The sequence below is a fragment of the Trachypithecus francoisi genome, unplaced genomic scaffold (genome assembly GCF_009764315.1).
Source record: "Trachypithecus francoisi isolate TF-2019V2 unplaced genomic scaffold, Tfra_2.0 Lachesis_group0, whole genome shotgun sequence".
NCBI classification, from domain to species: domain Eukaryota; kingdom Metazoa; phylum Chordata; class Mammalia; order Primates; family Cercopithecidae; genus Trachypithecus; species Trachypithecus francoisi.
In genome coordinates, this window is record NW_022681453.1 from 132,472,270 (window position 1) to 132,494,163 (window position 21,894).

The following is a 21,894-nucleotide window of genomic DNA, read 5'->3' on the forward strand; positions in this document are numbered from 1 at the left end:
GGGGCCACAGTCTTCAAAGGATCAAAACCACCTTGCACATGTTCAGAAGAGAACAACCAAGATGCTCAGGAGCCTGGATACTAGTCCATAAAAGGAAAGGCAGAAGGGACTGGAAATTTATAAATAGGACAAAGCAATGCCTTAAGAGAAAGATGATCACTAGCTTCATTCAGTCATTCAATGAACATTATTGTTAAACCTATTTCAGGAAAGACATTGTGAGAATGGCCAGGGATACAGAGCGAAGACAGTCCATATGCGCAAGAAATTCGTATGTATATTCAGCTATGTATATATGAAGAGTTGAAACAGCCATGATCTAAAAAAGGATTCGATTGTTCTATATGATTTCATAAGGCAGAAATAGGAGCAGAAGAAAGAAGTTAGAAAGTAACTGATTTCAGCTCCATATAAGGAAGAGTATTTTAAGAGTCAAGGCTAATGAAGGGAGAAGCTGTCTGTGAAGACTGCCAGGTTCCCATCAGTAACGATGTACTTAGAGAAGACACTGTCAAAATAAGACAGATAGTAATCTGGACTATCTTGAATATTCCTCACATTTTACACAACGATTCTATACTTTCCCACGAAATGAATGAATGTCCAGATTCTACTTGTGCACCTCAGTATCCCGGGTTTCCTAGAGTTGCTACTTCCAACTCGGTACCCTGTCCCACCGTGAAGCAATGCTTTATATTAACAAATGAGAACAGATCTGAGCACAATAGGAATAATGAGAAACAGGAAGAAACTGGCCCACCAGCAAATGGAACACCAAAAATCAATACTGTTCTATGTGCCTGGAATTTGTAAAGAAAATGATCCTCTATCCTTGAATTCATGAATTCGATTTAAAATATCCATTTATGTTCGATTAATGTAAATGAGGATTTGTTATGTACTGCATCCCTGGTTGTCAGCTATTTTTTTCTCCTCAACAAAGAAAAATTCATTTTAACTTAAGATCACTTGGAAAATGTCCTAACTAAGCGCTCCAAAGCCCTCTATTATAAATGTGGAAACTAACTTTAGAATATATTTCTTAAAAGGAATGACTCATCGGATATAGTCCAAATACTATTAGCTAACCAAATTGTGAAATTCTAATTAAAAGGCTACTTAAGTTTAATCTATTTAAAAATCACAGGCAGGAGGATAAACACAGAGAAAGGGTTTAGACCATTTGGTTCTGGCTTTTATAAATTGGTTTAAGATTATTAAGCTTACTTTCGCTCATTTTAGTTTGTAATTTTGTAAGTCTCATTTATTGGCTTTAAATTCTACATCTGGGTATTTAAGGAGATCGACCTTCCAAACTGTTAATATTAACTTCTTGGGAGCAATCCCTCCCACATTAGCACTTTTTCTCAATTTGTGTACAATCAAGGGGGAACAATTGGATTTCCAAGGGCTCTTTCTTTTAAATAGCAGCCCAGGAAGACAAAAGTGAGAAAGAAAAAGAGGAGCATCTTTAACCAGCAGCCTTGAAAAAAGGCATCTCCTACGGCTGTCACCAACTCTGCTGGCTCTCTCCCATTTCTCAAAACACTGCCTGTACGCGTTGGTCAAAAAAAAGAAAAAGAAAAAAACAGATTCCCGCTTCCCTGGGACAGGGAGCTCCCTTTTGTAGAAGTAGCTAAAGAAAGGAGGCGCCCCACGGGATTTCATCTCGTCGCCAAGGCAGCGCCAACCCGCGCCAACCCGAGCCGTCCGGCGCGAGGAAAGCTCCGGCGGGCCCAGAGCCCAGGGTGGCCCCAGCCTGCGGCAGAGCAACCCCGGCCGAGCCCGGAGCTCCGCGGCCAGAGTCCAGGCAGCGACCCCGGACGGCCCGGCGGGCGTCCCCCGGACCGCGGCGGAAGGCGGGAAGACGCGGCTCGACTTACAGTGACACCATCCTAGGTGACAGCACCAGTGCAGCTTGAAGCACTTGCCATGGCTGTGCGTGGCACAGATGGACAGCCCGTCGCACGGCTGGAAGTCGGGTCTGCGGGCGGCACAACTCCGCGCCAGGGCCTGAGCCTCGTCTAGTTTCTCGCTCTTCCAACCCCGCTCGGGCGCCGGCGACGCAGCCGCACTCATTTCCTCTCCCTCCGCTCGGAGCCGACACCGGGAGCCCGAGAGAAGCGACGTCTGGGCGGGCAGGAAGCCGAGCCGGCTGCGGACACGGGAGGGCGCGGCACGGGCTAGGAGTCACGGCAGCACGCGGCGGCGGCGGGAGCGCGGCGGTCCCAGGCTCGAGGAGGAGCCGCCCCGGGCGGTGCGACCGGGGCCGGGCCTGCCGCCTCCCTCCCTCCGCCGCGGCGCGCGCCGCGCCCCACGCGCACACGCACGCGGACAGGCGCGCGCCGGTCGGCCCCGCGCGACGTTCTTCAGCGAGCCCGGCCTCCTCACACACACCCCGCCGGGGAGCGCGGCCGTCGGCGTCGCCGCCGATCACAGCGAGGTCCTCCTTACACACTCCTTCCTCGGAGAAAGACCCCGACGGAGGGCCGTGGTGAACACACACTTCTCGGCCGCTTTGTACTCACACGCACGCCGGCCTACATATGCACTTCCCTCCGAGTGACACTGGCCACCGAGAACTGACACACGCGTCCACACGCTCCACGGAGGGCTGCGCACACCCGGCCCACGCCCACCCGAACCTCCCAGTGGCCTGGACCCGGCGCATCCCGGAGCGAGGATCTCACACACACAGCCTCTCCCCCACGCGCGTCTCACATCTCCCTCGTACACACCTCCCCGAGTCTGGGCATGGAGCCCCTGGGAGGCGCGCACACGCTCGTGCACACGCGCGCACTCCCCCGCACAGGGCCGGCCTCCCGCCCCAGCGCGGCCACTCAGCGCGTCAGGGGCCAGCACCGCCAACCCGTGCCCGCCCCGCCCCAAACCCCAGGACTTCCCGCGCCCGCCCCAACCTTCTCCTGGACTGCAGCCCCTCCCCATTCTCCTCCCACCCCCGCCTCCGTTGAGCGGGAAAGCAACCAAGCTGGGTGCAGTGATGTGTGTGTGTCTGCATATGTGTAATTTGGTGTGCAAGGGATGTGTGCGGCGTGCGTGTCTATGATTTGGAGCATGTGTGGTGCGTATGCGTGTGTGGTTGGTGTATGGTTAGGTGCGTTCATGGTACATGGTGGGTGGTATGCATGATTCAAGTGACTGGTGAGCTGTGTGTATACGTGTGTGTGTAAGATGAATGTTAGAGCTGAGGTGGGGTGTGGGTGGTGTGTGTGTAGTTGAGTGTGTGTGGTGTGCAGAATATGTGTATGTGTGTAGTTGGGCGTGCACGTGCTTATGCACATGGTGTGGGGGTGGATGTGCTTAGTAATACAGAGTATTTGGTGTGTGTATGGTATATGTGTGGCAGTGCAGTGCGTGTATCTGGCATGTCGAGTGTGTGCATCGTATATATGGATCAAATCGGGTGTATGTGGTACATAGGGGTGGGTGGGCACACAAACAGGACTCATTTTTGTGGAGGACTCTGCCTTTGTGTATTAGTGCCTGCCCTGGCCAGCAGGTGTGACTGACCTTGTGGTGGCTGCGGCTTCCTCACCCAATTGGCTTGCACTCTTCCCTCCTGGGGACAAGTTGCTCCAAATAGATTTTCCATGCCAGGCTCTGCTGCTGAGAACCGACCCCAGGCTGGATTCAGTGAAGAGGAAACAAACCATTTGCTCCCAGGGTGCACTGCTGGGAATTAGTGTTCCCCTGCAACAAGGCCAGAACCCAGCCTTGAGCACAGGAAAGGAGGGGACACCCCCTTCCTTCTTTGCCAAACGTTTTTCACAGCACAGAAGAATGCTTGTTCAAGAAACAAGGCTTTCAGCACAAACACTGTGGGAACATGTTTATGCCCAGGTCCACTTTCTCCTTTATGCCTTTCCTGCTTTGCACTGACAAGAGACTCATCATGGTTTTGAAATAACCGAATTCATCCTCAAGCGCTGAAAATCCTTGCTGCCATAAACAATCTTTCATAATTTTCCCTTTTATTTAACCTTGGCTTGAGAAGGGAAATGTAATTTGCATATATCTGACTCTAGTGAAATCTTCATTTATTAGGGATTGGGGAGAGACTCAATTTGGCAGCAAAAGTATTTTCCAGAAAGGTCTGAATCAAAATCACAGACTGTAGTTCTCCCACTAACCTAACATTGAAACAATTGCAAACATGAAGCGTCATCTCATCAGCTTCCACCCCAACTGCTCCCCCCATCAAAAAATCCTAAAGGAATACATCTCTGGCATAAAATCTATGCACCCCTGCTGTTAACTTCACAGTCTGACCTACCTCAGAATAACAAAAGTAAAAGGCAGAGAAATCTTAATCAAAGAAATCCATACTCAATTATTACGGCAGCAAGCCAACCAACAATTTTTCAAACAAAGAGTACTTTCCATCTGTTCTACCCTATTTTTGTCTTTCTCCAACCTATAACTCACTCTAATACTGCCCGTATCATAGAAGGGCTTATGACAGCATCCTCTCTGTATTTCAGTAACGCATACTTGTATGGGATCCTTCCCCTGACTTTTACCCTAGGGTGAACCATGTGGTAAGATTCCACAATATATGAAATATACCATCTCAGCTAGTAAAAAATGAGCATGAGAAAGAATGCAATACAGCACTTCAGCTAGGAGGCAAGATAAATTATCCAAACACCTTATTTTAGGTTAGCCACATGATTTGAAGTTGAGAAGCCTTTACGTTTTCTGTACCATGAAACTCATTCCATCCACTTGCCCTAAAGATATTATTGACTTCTACCGTCTGGTATGGAGCAGGAGGAGGTAATTGCTATGACCTCTCAAATATATACACACAGCTTTCAGGATGTGTTGTTGGGATATGATTTTTAAATTTTTTATTTTGAAACTTTCCAAAATATACAAACATAGAGAGATGAAGATAACCCCCCACGTACCCATCACCCCGTTTCAACTATTATGAACTCATTTAGAAAACCTTGTTCATCTACAGCGCCACCCACTCCAGGCCCCCAGCCTGTCCACTGGATCATTTTGAAGCAAATCTCAAACATCAAATCGTTTCATCCATGAATATTTCGGTGTATATCTCTAAAGGAAATTTTAAAACCTCTAACCATAATTATTGCATAATAGCATACAATTTGATCATAAATATGAACTTGTCCTGTAGCTGCTGACCACCTCTCCAGCTCCCCTTTAAGAATGCTACTCCTGGCCAGGCGCAGTGGCTCACGTCTGTAATCCCAACATTTTTGGGAGGCCAAGGCAGGTGGATCACTTGAGGTCAGGAGTTCGAGACCAGCCTGGCCAACATGGTGAAACCCCATCTCTACTGAAAATACAAAAATTAGCCAGGCATGGTGGCGTGCACCTGTAATCCTGGCTACTCAGGAGGCTGAGGCAGGAGAATCACTTAAGCCCGGAAGGCAGAGGTTGCAGTGAGTCGAGATCTCACCGCTGCACTCCACCCTAGGCCACGGAGTGAGACTCCACCTCAAAAAAAAAAAAAAAAAAAAAGAAGAAAGAAAGAATGCTACTCCCTGCCAGGCACAGTGGTTCATGCCTGTAATCCCAACACTTTGGGAGGCCAAGGCAGGCAGACCACCTGAGGTCAGGATTTCAAGACCAGCCAATATGGCAAAAACCCATCTCTACTAAAAATACAAAAATTCCCCGGGTGTGGTAGTGCGCACCTGTAATCCCAGCCACTCAGGAGGCTGAAGCAGGAGAACCACTTGAACCCGGGAGGCAGAGGTTTCAGTGAGCTGAGATTGCACCACTGCACTCCAGCCTGGACAACAGAGCAAAGCTCCATCTCAGGAAAAAAAAAAAAAAAAGAATGCTACTCCCTCTGCCTGGAATTTTCCCGTGTCCCTGGCTCTTACTTCCCCTCTACCTCTTCAGCTTAAGTGCCACTTTCTCTGACTAGTCCAGACTGAGCTATACACGCTCTCCATTCAGGTCACTTATCCCAATTTTAAACAAAAATTTAAAAAGGAATTCTTCAATTAGTATCTTTCCCTATCTCCCTTCCCCGACACAAACTGTACACTCTTTGAGGCCAGGAACATTTCCGCCTTGTTTTCAATATTTAGCACAGAGAGTAAGTAATTATTAAAATAGTGAAAATAATTTCATCTCAGGTTCTAAAGGGCTGGAAAAGATTCATCTTTGGTAAATTGTTTGCAAGTGTGTATAAATAATTCATATAATTACTCTTCATATAACTGTACCCTTGGATAGTCGCCTCCAACGCTGACTCTGAGCTTAGCTGTGTGTATTGGTTATCTATTGCGCTGTAACAAATTACTCCCAAATTCAAACAACACATAGTCTCTGTGAGTCAGGAACCCAAATGTAACTTCAGTAGGTCCTCGGCTTCTAAGTCTCTCACAAAGCTGCAATGAAGATATTGGCCAAAGCTTCTTTCTCTTCTAAAAGTTCAACCAGGGAAGGGTCTGCTTCCGATCTCACTCACTCACTGTATGTTAGCAAGATTCAGTTCCTTAGGGAACTGTTGTTTTTCACTGGTTGTTTGGATCTCCGTGGACCTCTCCATAGGACTGTTCATGCATGGCAGCTTGCTTTATCAGAACAAGTATGTCTTTAAGAAGAGTCAGAGAGAGCACCCCAATGCTTTATAACTTACTCTCAGAAGTGATATTCCATCAATTTTGTCATATTCTACTCATTAGAAGCAAGTTGCTAGGTCCAGCTCCATGCAAGGAGAGATTATATGAGGGCAGGAATGCCAGAAGGCAGGAATCACTGAGAGCCATTTCAGAAGCTGCCTGCTATACCATGTGACTTGCTTTAGCCAATCAAAAAATAGCAAAGATGGTAAAGATTTGCAAAGAGCATTCTCATTGGGATTTGCCCTTTCCTTCTGTGTTGGAACCCTGAGACCACCATGTGTACAAGTCTGAGCAAGCCTGCTGAAGGATAAAATGCTTTGTGAAAGAGAATGAGGTGCTCCAGTTGGCAAGCAGCCGATCCCAGCCAATGGTCTGTCAACCACTAGAACTATGAATGGGGCTATGGCAGATCATGTAGACCTACCAGCTGGTCACAGAAGCATGAGAGTCCAGCAGAGATCTGCTGAGCCAGTCCAGACCAGGACAACCACCATGATCACCCACACAATCACAAGCTCCATAAAATGGCCATTATTTTAGGCTGCTAGATTCTGGGTGATTTCTTACACAGCAAAAGCTAACTGGTACATCCATCAATCCTTTCATATTGTAGACAAAATACTTGAGGATTCAAGAGGCTAAGTGACTGCATGTCATGGTGCAGCAGGCATGGTAGGAAAATGGCATCAGAAAAATACAAATAGTTCAAGTCTAAGCTCCATCATTTTCTGGCTGGGAGACCTTGGCAAATCCCTTATGCCTTCTGGGCTTCAGTTTCTCTATCAACAAAAAAGAGCCCAGAACTTTCTCTAGCACATCTTTTAATGTTCAAAGTTAAGACTTGTCCACTTGGCTATAGAGCTGGGATTAGAATTATTTTGGTTCAGCTGTCATTTTTGAATACCCAAATATTCCCCCACTATTCTATTGCATCTATTGGTCTAACGCTAATATGAGTTATATATGTGCACACAAACCATTTGGAACACTTTGATAAATCGAGTCATTACAATTCAGTTACTTTTTGGTTGCTTGATTGAACTAAGCAACTAATTCCGCCATAGTTATAAATAACCTGCTAGTAATTGGTCAATTTGTCATGTTAAAGCAATTAGAATGATGAAGTGGATGGAGAAGCTTCCAAATGAGGTGAAAGTAAATTAGGAGTCTTCTGTTGGGAGGGAGGATGCCTCTTCAGTGTTGCTGCCAGCAGAATTCAGACCTTCATCATCCCCTCAAAGGAAAAGAAAAGAGCAGCAGCTTTGGAATCAGACAGAGTGGAATTAAAGCTCAGGTCGACCACTTCCTAGCTGGGTGATTTGGGGCAAGTTATTTAGCCTTATCTCTTAAATGAGAATTGTAATTCCTACCTCATACACTTGCTGTGAACATTAAATACAATAACACATTTGAAGAGCCAAACCCTATGTCTAGCACATTGCAGATGCTCAATAAAAATGAGTCCATCTCTTCCCAGCACCTTCAAATGCCTCCATGTCCGCAGACTCTCCTAGCTCCAATCCTTCCTTCATGAGGCTGAGAAGAGATCTCCCTAAAACATAAGTCTGATCACATTATATTATACCTGGGCTTAAAATCCTTTGATGCTTCTCATTGCCTATTTGAAAAAATGAAGATCCTTCTTAGGATACACAAAGCCCTCCCAACTTCCCCACCTCTTCTTCCCTACACCTCCGTATCTGGAAACTCCCTCGATTATTGTCTTGTTTCTAGATATGTAATATCCTCTCCTGCCTGCCTCGGTGCCTTCTCTCATCCTATTCTCTTTGCCTTGAGTTTCCTGGCCACCCCCTTTTACACATGTGGAATCCTGCCTTTCCTGCAAGTTCTAGCTCAAATGCTTCTTGAAACCTCTTCTTAATTCACTTTCTCCTCCATACTCCAGAACTCTGCACCTACCACTTGGTGCCTCAGGTAGCGAGGCAGGGGTGCACAGAAGATATTCAACAAATAGTTTTAAATGGATGCATTGAAAGATTTATGTCTGAAAATTCACAAATAGGATGGAATTTGAATTTCAAATTCCTATTTTGCAAACCTTAGACCCCAAGCAAGAGGAGATTCCTTTGAAGTCTTTGAAATTAAAAAGAAGCCTAACTTAAACAACTGGCTTGTAATCTTACTGAATATCTTAGCTCTGTAGGTGACCCAGGCTGAAATAACCACAAATTCAAAGTGGTATTTTATTTATTTATTTATTCATTCATTCATTCATTCATTCATTCATTTAATTTTTTGAGACGGAGTCTCGCTCTGTTGCCCAGGCTAGAGTGTAGTGGCACGATCTCGGCTCACTGCAAACTCTGCCTCCTGGGTTCAAGCGATTCTCCTACCTCGACCTCCTGAGTAGCTGGGATTACAGGCACCCGCCACCATGTCTGCCTAATTTTTGTATTTTTAGTAGAGATGGGGTTTCTCCATTTTGACCAGGCTGATCTCGAACTCTTGACCTTGTGCTCTGCCCACCTTGGCCTCCCAAAATGCTGGGATTACAGGCATGAGCCACCACACCTGACCAAAGCAGTATTTTATAAATTGCGTGAATGACAGACCCGTAATAGAGAAATATTCATGGTTCCCCCTCTAACCTTTTGATATTGCATTACGAAGGCCAGCTTTCCCACAAAACATACCATTACGCCACTATCAAAGGCAAAATAGAAAGTCATACGATGCTAAGCCAGTCCAAAATTGCATTTCTTGTATTTTTTAAGTGGTGGATTGTGGATCACCTTAATATGATTTTTTAAATTTGCCATTATCTCCCTCAGCTGCTCTTTGAAAGGAACACAGCAGTTTTGTACCAATTTGTTTTTATCAACTGGAGAAGTATTTTTATCTATGAAAATATTTCGTGGAAAAACGAACCTCTAGAGTAGGTTTTGAACATGGAAGGGGAAAGCAAAAAGGCCAGTCTTTAACCTCCTAACGATCTGGCCCCTGGTGGGCCTCGGTAAACACCCTCAGTGTTCATGCTCATCGGGACCAGTAAGCAGAGAGCTTCTCTTGAGTGATGCGATGTGACACTAATAGGTGTAGGATCAGGTCAATTTTGTGCTCCACACTACATAACCCGTTTTTTATACTTCAACAGTCCGCACCTACTTCGGGAAGCAATGGATCTCTCATCATTTTGAAACAAGAACACTCTTGCTTCTTTTAATGGTAGGATAACACACACATTCTACCATTTTCATTTTTTAAAAAAATCTTTTCTCTTGATGATTAACAATTAAAATAGTTCAGCTTTATCTCATTTCAGGAAGCAGCTAGAGGCTAAAATGACAGTGGAGAACAATCTGGAGTACAATGACTGACTCATGGATTATAAATGAGGCAGCTGAGCTTCCATGTGCAAACCGTGAAGATACGAGGCTGCGGTCAGCCCTCCAAGCACACCCAGGGCCCCATGCACTCAGAGAGCATCTTGCTCACAATGCTGGGCTCATTCATCCACTCCACAAATAGCTAGTGAGTGTCTTCTATGCGCCAGGCGCTGGGCTGGATGCTAGAGAAAATTTCGAGGGAAGACATAAACCAACCATAGGAATATAAAAGGTAACTGCTTTGATTAAGGGGTTTAAACAAAGCACTATAGGAGAATGAGGGAGAAACATGTCTGCCTGGAGCCATCTAAAAACATTTCCTAGGAAGGATGCGTTGGCACTGGTGACGCAGACAAGCTGGGGTGGGTTACAATGAAAGAAAGGCAAGAAAGGCAAAGGCTGCTCCGTGGATCTGTCTTGCCTGGAAGTCACGTGGGAGCAGTCAAACAAGAGGCAGAACTGTTTGATCTGCAGGGGCCAGATCATGGAAAGCCTGGTAAAGTTTAGACTGAGTCCTCTAAACCCATAGTTTTTGTGTATCTTTCAGCTGGGTGCACTTTGTTCAATTAAAAAACTCATCAGAAAACATAAATGAAACATCTGTAAAGTCCAGCTGCTCCAGCTGAGGCTGTTGCATATTGCTGGGGTAAGGCTGGAACCCCGTTTGTTTGTAACCCCACAACACCAGAGCGAAACCACTGCTCCAGGAGGTGGGAAGTTGCGATGGACAACCTCTAAGATGGCTCCCACGATTTCCTTGTGTTAATTCTCTCCCCTGGAATATGGACTGGACTTAACAATCCTAAAAGTAGTGATGGGAGTTGTTTCCAAAATTAATTGACAAGGAAAGTCACTTCTTTTGTGTTGGTCTCTCTCAGGGACTTCACTCTAGAGGAAGCCAGATGCCATGTTGTGGGTGGCCCTAGGGAAAGGCCCACATGGCAAGGCCCTGACATCTCTGGACAACAGCCAGTGAGGAGCCAAGCCCTGACAACCACCATGTGAGTGAGCTTAGAAGCAAATCCCTCCAGTAGAGCCTGAGATGAAACCACAGCCCTGGCCAACCCCTTGATTGCGCTCTTGTAAGAGACCCGGCCAGCGCAGCTGCACCTGTATTCCTGACACACAGAAAATGTAAGATCAGATCATAAATATTTCTTGTTTTAACTTATTAAGCTGTGGAGCAATTCCTTCTGCCACAATAAATAACGAATACAGGACCCACTGAGGAATGCTGAGCACAGAGTGAAGGGATCAAATGTGCATTTTAAATGCTGACTCAGGAAAGACCCAGGAGAATAAATTGAATAGAACAAGACCAGAGATAAGGCAACTGCTAGTCCAAGAGGGAGACGAACAGGGCTGAATGGTGGGGGTAGGAAGGAGGGGAGAAGAATGGTAGACATCCTGGGAAGGTAAAATCAATAAGGCTTGGGATTGTTTCTGGGGAGGGGAGGAGTTTCAAGGACAATGCCAGTCATTACCTAGGGAACAAGGACGGAGGAACATATTTGGAGGGAAAGAAAAAAATGTTCAGTTTGGGATGTGTGGAGATCATAGTGGCTGTGAGTCACTCATATGAAGCATGCAAATATGCAAATAGTCAATACGCAGTTCAAAACCATCTGAAAGAGGAGACTCTGTGTAAGAAGTTGCCCTTATACATTCAGGGCGCTTCACTCACCGAGGCTGCAAACTCCAATGCCTCTGTGCCAAGAAAATAACATAAAGGAGTGAAGAGTCCTGGGTATAAGTCCTGGGTGAAGATCCTGTATTTGGGAGCAGTAGGGACTGTGTTGAATTGCAGAGTGCCTGCCTTCCTTAGAGGCACCAAAGCCAAACATGTTTGAAACTCTGTGCTGTGTGCGACGCTGAATTCAGTTTCAAAAGAAGCTGGCTTGAGTGGCACTCCTTAGGGAAGTGTCACAGCAGAATGAAAAGGACGAGAGTTTTGGAGTCAAGACAGCACTGAGTTCTAATCTTACCTCTGCCACGTGCTAGCTGGTATCCCTGGACGAGTTAATTATGCTGTCTGAGCCAGCGTTTCTTTAGCTGTGTAAGAGACTAATAATACTAGCTTTAGGAAAGTTGTTGTGATTAAATGAGATAGGGCTTGTGAAGTACCAAGTACAGTCCTGGCACCAAAGAGGTGCTTGAGAAGTGGTAGCTAACATTCTGATAGTAACATAATAATGGCCATCATCTCCCCTGAAGGAGGCGGGACTCCAGCACACAGCGAATGTCCTCGCCAGTCTATTCAGAGAGAAGAGTCATCCTGGAACAGCCGTGCTGGAACTCTCAGAACTCAGTGTCGGCGAGGGGTGTGTGGATCTGTCTTTTGGTTGTGATACTTCAAGTGATGAAAAGTTTAATGTCAGGAGGCACATGGTACGATAGAAGACTCCAAGAACAGAAGTCACAGTACATCCAGGACTCCAGGAAGTGGGGCTGGATCCAAGGCAGCCTGAACTGGCAGCAGCAGAAGTTAATGCAGCTTCACTGGTGTGCGCCAGAATATGTGATTTTGCTGTTACCCGCGGGTAAGTGTTCCATATCACCAACACCTCTATTCTTCCTATTTTGTCTACCTTGTAGCTTCTATTTACACATAGTATCAGTCTGTTTCCTTCTACTTTGACTTCATCTAATCCCAACTCCATCTTCTTCTTTTCCACTGTAAATCCTTTCCAATTCAGCTCTTGATATGACCTGCATTTTCCTCTTCCCTCCCAGATTAAATGCCTGAGAGTTAGAATTTGTTTCAACCCCTATCTTAGCAGTCATCCGCAGCTGAAAGAAGAGAAGGCACGTCATGTGGTGTCAATAAAGGCCACCTAAACTGCTCCTTTAGCATGAGCTATGAGAGGATAATTTCCCGTAGAAGGGACTGTGGGCAAGGAGGCCCCATGATTGACATGCCTCAGATAGTACATATGTGTGTGTCCAGTGGAGGCTAGGAGGCTGGGAGTGGTAGAGCACATCAGAAATATGATACTCTTAGATCGGGCGCAGTGGCTTACGCCTGTAATCCCAGCACTTTGGGAGGCCAAGGCGGGCAGATCACCTGAGGTTGGGAGTTCGAGACTAGCCTGACCAACATGGAGAAACCCATCTCTACTAAAAATACAAAATTAGCCAGGCGTGATGGCACATGCCTGTAATCCCAGCTACTCAGGAGGCTGAGCCAGGAGAATAGCTTGAACCCGGGAGGCAGAAGTTGTGGTAAGCCGAGATCGCACCATTGCACTCCAGCCTGGGCAACAAGAGCGAAACTCCATCTCAAAAAAAGAAAAGAAATATCATATTCTTATTTATTTATGTATTTATTTATTTATATTGAGACGGAGTCTTTCTCTGTTACCCAGGCTGGAATGTAGTGGCAAGATCTCGGCTCACTGCAATCTCTTCCTCCTGGGTTCAAGTGATTCTCCTGCCTCAGCCTTCTGAGTAGCTAGGATTACAGGCGTGCCTGGCCAATTTTTTTGTAATTTTAGTACAGACGGGGTTTCACCATATTGGCCAGGCTGATCTTGAACTCCTGACCTCAGGTGATCCGCCCACCTCAGCCTCCCAAAATGCTGGGACTACAGATGTGAGCCACTGCACCTGGCCTTATTTTAAACGTCAGTATGAAATTGTTGCAGGAAGATGACACGTAACCAGTACAAAACCAGAAGCTTCCTCCAAAAGTCCCTCTCCCTTTTCCTGACATTCAGGTACAAAGAACCATCAAAGCAATTAGCTTCAACGGTAATGTCAATGATGTCAGTGGTGCTAGGTTCTTTATATAGCTATCTGGACAACGAACCCCTTTCCTGCCCTGGCTTCAAAACCCAAGGATAAGGCTTGCTCTCTTTCTCTGCTGCTCACACCTACTCGGCCTGGGTGTATACCTGTGTAGGATTTGGGTGCACTGTTGTTACCCTAGTTCAGAACAAAGCTAGTTCACCTGGGGTGAAATGAGGGTGGAGCCAAGGCTGCCTCTCCTTCCCTTGCAGCTGGCTTCCCCCAGGGAGCTGCTGTCGGGGAGAGTTTTATCTCCGCTTCCCGGCTTCCCGGAGGGAGAGAGCGGAGCCCCAGTAACAGCTGTTGTGATTTCCAGGAGGCACAGGGCTGGGGACTCCCCGCCCTCCTCACATCTCCCGTGGGTATCCAAATGTGTATGTTCCTTCCTGAAGCTGAAGGTGTAAACAGCTGTGAAACTGACAAGAGAGATTTGTGGATTCATAGAGTAACACGACTGGTTAAGTAAAATGTCCCTTTTATTATTCAGGAAAGTGGAATTACAGAAAGGGGATAGGGTTACCTGCTCAAGGTCATAAAACCACTCATCCCACCATCTATTCGTGGTGGAGAATGAAAGAGTCCATATTTAGTGATTCCGAAGCCACACTGCTCTGCTTGCTCCCTTAGTGGTATGAAGGGAAATTGGCTGATACTTGTACACATTTTAAATCTTGATGATTGCTTTTCACTCCCTGCCCATTGTTGGTCATGAGGGTGATATTTTGAGGCTATGCTGTTATAGGCAAGGATCCAGCAACACCCTAGCCCTGCTTGCCATACCCCCTCCCCTTCCCATTAAACCCCCCAGGAAGCTAAGCATAATAAATGGTTGTAGATTGTGAAACAGGTACTTTTTCTTTCTTTCTTTCTTTTTTTTGAGACAGAGTCTCACTCTGTTACCCAGGCTGGAGTGAAATGGCACAGTCTTGGCTCACTGCAACCTCTGCCTCCTGGGTTCAAGTGATTCTCCTGCCTCAATCTCCCAAGTAGCTGGGATTACAGGCATGCACCACCATGCCCAGCTAATTTTTTTTTATTTTTATTTTTTTGTATTTTCAGTAGAGACAGGGTCTCACCATGTTGAGAACTCCTGACTTCAGGTCATCCGCCCGCCTTGAACTCCCAAAGTGCTGGGATTACAGGCATGAGCCACCATGCCTGGACGAAACAGGTACTTCTTTATTAAGACGATCCGAGCACCCATACCCCAATGTAGAGCTCTCTGGTGAGAGAGGTAGGGGCCTCCTACCTCTCGGGATCTTCCTGCTGTCTGACCATATGCAAAGAGGAGGAAGTCTAAGAAACAGGGGAACTGTGTGACCAGGATTGCATAGCAGGCCTTGGCTTATTTGTTCACCTAAATGCATGTTAGGGGGAAAGCAGAAGAGAGAATGAGTTAGGCCTGATCCACCTAGAAATGATATAGGAAGCTCAAGAAAGAAGCATATAGGGCCAAGTGCAGTAGCTCACAACCGTAACTCCAGTACTTTGGGAGGCTGAGGCAGGAGTATTGCTTGAGTCCAAGAGTTTGAGACCAGCCTGGGCAACATAGGGAGATCCTATCTCTAAAAAAAAATTTTTTTTTTAAACAGCCGGACGTGGAGGTGCATGCTCGTGGCCCCAGCTACTCAGGAGGCTGAGGTGGGAGGATCGCTTGAGCCCAGGAGGTCAAGGCTGCGGTGAGCTGTGATTGCATCAAGCTGCTGCACTCAGCCTGGGTGAGAGAGCAAGCTCCTGTCTCAAAAACAAAAAACAAATCCACAAAAGGGAAGCATATAGGTTCGCACCCTTTAGTAAACATACGCTTTGGTAAACGTGTTATTTCCTTAGTGCTGCATAACAAATCACTCTAAAACTCAGTGGCTTACAACAGTAATCATTTATTCTCTCTTGCAGTTTCTGTGGGTTAGGAATTCACACAAGGCAGAGCAAAGATGGCTTTTCTCTGCCCTACCATGTCTGGAGTCTCAGCTGGAAGACTCAGAGGCTGGGAATTGGACCTGCCTGAGGAAGCGGTCACTCATACATCTGGTGGTTGGCTGTTGCTTAGCACACTAACACATGGCCCCTCCAAGTGTCTTCCTCAGAATACATAAGGGGTCCTGAGAGAGAGCCGAGTGGAAGTCATATTGACTTTTAGGACTCAGCCTCAAAAGTCAGGCACCATGACAGGCCAGGTGCGGTTGCTCACGCCTGTAATCCCAGCACTTTGGGAGGCTGAGGTGGACGGATCACCTGAGGTCGGGAGTTCGAGACCAGCCTGACCAACATGGAGAAACCCCGTCTCTACTAAAAATACAAAAATTAGCCAGGTGTGGTGGAGCATGCCTGTAATCCCAGCTACTTGGGAGGCTGAGGCAGGAGAATTGCTTGAACTCGAGAGGTGGAGGTTGCAGTGAGCCGAGATTGTGCCATTGCACTCCAGCCTGGGCAATAAGAGCGAAACTCCCTCTCAGAAAAAAAAAAAAAAGTCAGGCAGCATGACTACATTGGATTTGGATTCGTTGAGGCAGTTACTAAGGTCAGCCTAGGTTCAGAAGGAGACCCCACTTCACAACAGAGACGTGTTAGCATCACATCATAAGAACAGCATGAGAAATGAGATGGTTTTGGAAAATACCATCTGCCACATAGCCTAGTCGATGTTTAGGGCTCTGACCATTCAGATTAGAAATGTATTCCTTATTTATTTATTTATTTTTCCTCGAGACGGAGTCTTGCTGTCCCCAGGCTGGAGTGCAATGGTGTGATCTCAGTTCACTGCAACCTCCACCTCCTGGGTTCAAGCGATTCTCCTGCCTCAGCCTCCCGAGTAGCTGGCATTACAGGTGCCTAGCACCATGACCAGTTAATTTTTTATATTTTTAGTAGAGATGGGGTTCCACCATGTTGGCCAGGCTGGTCTTGAACTCCTGACCTCGTGATCTGCCCTCCTTGGCCTCCCAAAGTGCTGGGATTACAGGGGTGAGCCACCGTGCCCAGCCCAGAAACTTCTTCCTCACTGAGGAGGTAGGAAGGACTGGGACCTGAGATACGCATGGCTGGGAAGAGTGCCTAAAGTTTTATTTTCTCATACCACCCCTACCTTTTTTTTTTCACAGTTATTCATTTAGAGACTCCTTTCCACTCCACTCTTTTTAACTTTCTTACCTTCCTTGACCCATGACAAAAATTCAAACTGTTTTTTTCAGTTTTGTTTTTTGGGGGAGACAGGGTCTCACTCTATTGCCTGGGCTGAGTGCAGTGGCACGATCACAGCTCACTGTAGCCTCAACCTCCTGGACTCAAGTGATCCTCCCACCTCAGCCTCCCCACAGGCGAGAGCTACCACACCCAGTTAATTTTTTAATTTTTTGTGGAGACAGGGTCTTACTATGTTGCCCAGGCTGGTTTCAAACTCCTGGACTCAAGCAGTCCTCCTGCCTCAGCCTCCCAAAGTGCTGGGATTACAGGCAAAAGCCACCATGCCTGGCCTGCAAACTCTCTGGTTTTGATATTGAGATAGGACTAGGTTGATGGGTAAGAAGGTACATATGTGGATACTCTGGAAAGACCCCTACCCAATCAACCATTTTCCAAAACAAAGTAAAACAAAACTACAATCTAACACTTTATTTTACTATGCCATAAAAATCTGCATGAAAGTTAAATTTGTCTTAAAACTGCATCAAATGCTAAATTCAAATAAAATATAAGTGCTATCTTATGAATCATGTATCACCTTAGTGGAAATTCATTTGGGTTTGAAATCGGGGGGAAAGGGTGACTGGCAATGGAGTTGAGAGGCTGGTAAGGGACAGGGTAGAGGTGAAGAGAACAGCAGAAACAGCAGAAGCTATAATTACCTGGAACATTGCCTGTATTATAGTTGACCAAGAGTTGGTCTTTGTAAGCAGTTTCCATGCTTTCCCAGGTGTAAATCCACAGTATCAGCTTGGGGATCACAGACCCTTTTACGCCCCTCACTCAGAGACCAACCACCAAAGCCAAGGCTTCTCTTTCATCCGGCCACTCAATAGAAATTCCCCTTTCCTCTGAGTCCTCCTATAGATAATTCATATTTTCTAATTAATAACAATGACAACTAATATACTAACATTTGTTAACAGCCTACTATGTGCCAAGTACTATGTTAAAAGCTCACTTTATCTCACATAATTTTTATGAAAATAATCTATGAGGCAGATCCTGGTAACTACCCCTACTTCACACATGAGGATGCTGGAGGCACAGAGAGGTTAAGGAATTTGTCCAAAGCAGCATAGCTAGTAAGGCCTGAAGCTGAGATTAGAACCCAAGCAGCCTGACCCTGGCACCCATACCTTTAACCATTGCATTAGGGTATACTTATTGTAGGAAAAGATCGTCCTAAATACTTTTTTTTTTAATTACTTATTTTATTTTATTATTATTTTTTTTTTGAGATGGAGTCTTGCTCTGCCACCAGGCTGGAGTGCAGTGGCATGATCTCGGCTCTCTGCAACCTCCAACTCCCTGGTTCAAGCGATTCTCCCATCTCAGCCTCTCAAGTAACTGGGATTACAGGCGTGTGCTACCACACCCAGCTAATTTTTGTATTTTTAGTAGAGATGGGATTTCACCTTGTTGGCCAGGATGGTCTCAATCTCCTGACCTTGTGATCCGCCTGACTTGGCCTCCCAAAGTGCTGGGATTACAGGCGTGAGCCACCGAGGCCGGTCAATACTTTTATTAATTAAAAAAAATGATAAACTTGATGAACTAAAATTCCACTTAAAATATTTAGTGGGATAAAAGTGGCTAAAGTAGGAGTAATAAAACAAGATTATACGTAAATAAAATGAGGAACAAAACCAGACTAGTATATTGAAACAGTAAAAAGTAATTTTTCTACAAAAGGCTATTGTCTCAGTCAAAACAAGAAGAAAGAATACATGTTAATAAGATTTGAATAACACAAAATAGACTTGGCATTTAAAAAAATATTATTTCTATATATGTATATGTAAGTAAATTTTGATACCCAAATGTGTACTTGCTGATAAAAATATAAAGCACTGTGACAGATCAAATAACCGGAAAAGAAATACAAGAAATTACACCCCAAAAGATGCCTGGTCCTTATGGGTTTACAAAAATTTTGTAAACTTTCAAAGAACAAGAAAAAAATTCCTGTTATATAAACTTTGAAAGTATGTGAGTGCTCATGTGTGTTGTATGTTACCCAGTTCGTTTTGTGAAGAGAAAATGATGCATTTCAAAATCTGAATAGGAAACTGAAATCAAATCTCATTTATGAACACTAATGTTAAGATTTCAACTTGATAGAAAAAAAGAAAAATACTTTATTAAACACAAGGAGTTGATTTAACTTATAGCAAGGTTTATTTGGAGTACATTATACTTTATTCCAAAGACACAAAACTGGTACACAGAAGAAGTGATAACATAACATGTCACATTGACAGGAAAAACAAATATATGTATACATATAATAATTATCCAAAGAGATTTTTTTTTTTTTGAGATGGAATCTCGCTCTGTTGCCCAGGCTGCAGTGCAGTGCTGTGATCTCGACTCACTGCAACCTCCGCCTGTGGAGTTCAAGTGATTCTCCTGCCTCAGGCTTCTGAGTAGCTGGGATTACAGGCGCCTGCCACTACGCCCGGCTAATTTTTGTATTTTTAGTAGAGATGGGGTTTCGGCATGTTGGCCAGAGTGGTCTCGAATTCCTAACCTCAAGTGATCCACCCGCCTCAGACTCCCAAAGTGCTAGGATTACAGGTGTGAGCCACGGCGCCTGGCCATCTAAAGAGATTTTAATAAGGTATTTGCTATAATTCTTATTCTCTTCTTGATTAAATTCTAAAAATCGGGTGTTAGTAATTTCTGGATTGTTTTTTGTCCTATGGGATTTACTTCAGTAATGCACCAGAAAGGCAGATTGTCTGGTCTGCCTTGTTCAAACCCATTTTGCTTATATGATAATATGTCCTTTACTCCAAGAGAAGGAATAATTTGTTTTACAGATGACATGACTACAAACCTAGAAATCTAAGGAAATCAACTGAAAATTACTGAAAGTAATGAGTTCAGTTGCAGGACTTAACCCTAATACCTCTAAAGCATTTGTATGTATGTACATGTGTGTATGTGTGTATATATATTATATATTGTATGTACGTATACTGTTTTATGTATATATGCCAATATTAAACTGATATCTAATAGGGAAATACAAAAAATAAATTTTATTGTTGCTAGTACAACCAAAAAACAGATTAAACACGTGGGGTTGATTTAACTTATAGTAAGGTTTTCTCAGAGAAATTACAGAGGATGTTGCTAATAAATCAAGTTCCATATCTGATTAGAAAAGTAAATAAAATATTATTTCCTAGGTTAACATGTAGATTTACCAGTTAAAGCCTCAGCAGGCTAACTTCAGGTATCTAACAAAGTAAGAGGGCAATTCAGCTGGATAATAACAAGAAGAATGCCAAAGAATACTTATTTTAGAGGATGTAATGATTATTGACTCACCCTATTGTACATTTTTGGTCATACTAAATTTTAATGAATGTTACAAAGTGATCATTATAAAAGTAGTGGAGCATTAAGTTAAAAATAGAATAAGTTACTTAATCCAAAATAGAGATTTAACACATTAATTCAAACACTAAGGGCTTAATATATGACAAAATGGAGTACAGTAAGGAAAAGAATCATGACAAAATGCTATTGGTATAAAGAAGCATTTACATATATATTTATACATATATGTGTATGTGTATGGTGTATATATATATATATGGAGAGAGAGAGAGAGTGTGCACAATTAAGAACGGTATTTTGGAATCAGATAGTCTTTGGCAAGTTCCTTAAAATTTCTGTCTCCCTTTCCTTAGTGGTAAAATGGGACCCATACTACCTAGCTTGAGGGTAATTTTGCAGAATAACTCAGATATTGTATATACAGCACTTAGCATAATGCTAGGAACATAGTAAACAGTTATTATCATGAGTCAGAGTGCTAAACATAAACTAGAACCAACTGGTTAAATGCTCTAGAAACACGAACAGGAAAACATGTTCCCAGTGGAAGAAGGGAAACAAATTTCTGATTATGGAAGCATGCAGGACAGTATCCTAGACAAGATGGATGCTCAAACTCTTAAAAAAAAAAAAGAAAAGAAAAACTGTATAAACAAACCATATTATTGAGAGTAAACGCAAATTGTTGAGCTCCTAAATGAAGTAGTTTTGGAAAGAGCAGTGGCAGGCCGGTGGAGATGGGCTAAATTTCAGGATGGCCTGAAATCTCACTATTTGTCAAACAGCCCTTCCAGAGCTGTGCCTGAGAAGGAAAGTTCATGGACAGTTCATGGACCTTTCATGTGACCCCAAAGGCAATCAATCCCAGTGAAAGTGGTCCCCCTTCCCATTCTATCATCCTCTTTGGCTAGGTCTGTCCAGAGCCCTGTGGCCCCTCCTTCTCCAGCTTGGGATGCAGAGGCGCTTCATGTGGGCCGGATGGACTTGTGGTTCTCACTGGTCACCTGAGAGCTGTGCCATCACCCTCTGCTCCCAGGGCTGCTCCTCTGGCACATTTCCAGCCAATCCAGTGGCCCCTTTAGCTTGCCCAATGGTCCAATGTCTCTTTGCTTCTTTACCTTAGCTGATGAATGTTCATTGCCTCACTGTTTTTTCGTTCTGCTAATGTGGAATTTCATGTCATTCCAACAGCCCCAGCCCAGTCAATAAACCCAGTGCAACATCATAATTCATATCCCTAAATCCCACTTTTCCCTTCTTCATCTGGATAATTATTTTATCCTGTATGACTCAAGTCACTCCAGGAAGCCTTCTTTGACACATCCTAGCTGAGCTCAGAGTCTCTCTTGTAAGAATCAAGGCAGCTGGTACACCTTGATGAGACTGTACATTCCTTGTGTGCCAGCGACAGTCACGGCTCTTAGGCATCTTTGTTCCAAGCACGGTGCCTGGCCCACAGTAGTCCTAAGAAAGGTTTGTGCCATTTGCTGCTGTCTCTCTCACTGCTGGGCACTAGCTTTGACACCACTGCCTGTCCAAATGAAACTGCATGTACTAGTTTGGGCAGTGGTTCTCCAGCCTGACTGTACATTGAC

General features: G+C 44.7%; 1 protein-coding gene across 1 annotated transcript in view; it reads right to left on the bottom strand.

Annotated features, from left to right (window-relative positions):
- The window catches only part of CUNH3orf70 (chromosome unknown C3orf70 homolog), a 78,399-nt gene extending 76,095 nt beyond the window's left edge, over positions 1 to 2,304 (bottom strand). The window contains exon 1 of the mRNA XM_033211942.1: positions 1,884 to 2,304. Coding sequence (XP_033067833.1) covers positions 1,884 to 2,079 — 196 coding nt within the window. The 5' untranslated portion in view covers positions 2,080 to 2,304. The remainder of the gene's footprint in view (positions 1 to 1,883) is intronic.
- Positions 2,305 to 21,894: the final 19,590 nt, after the last annotated feature.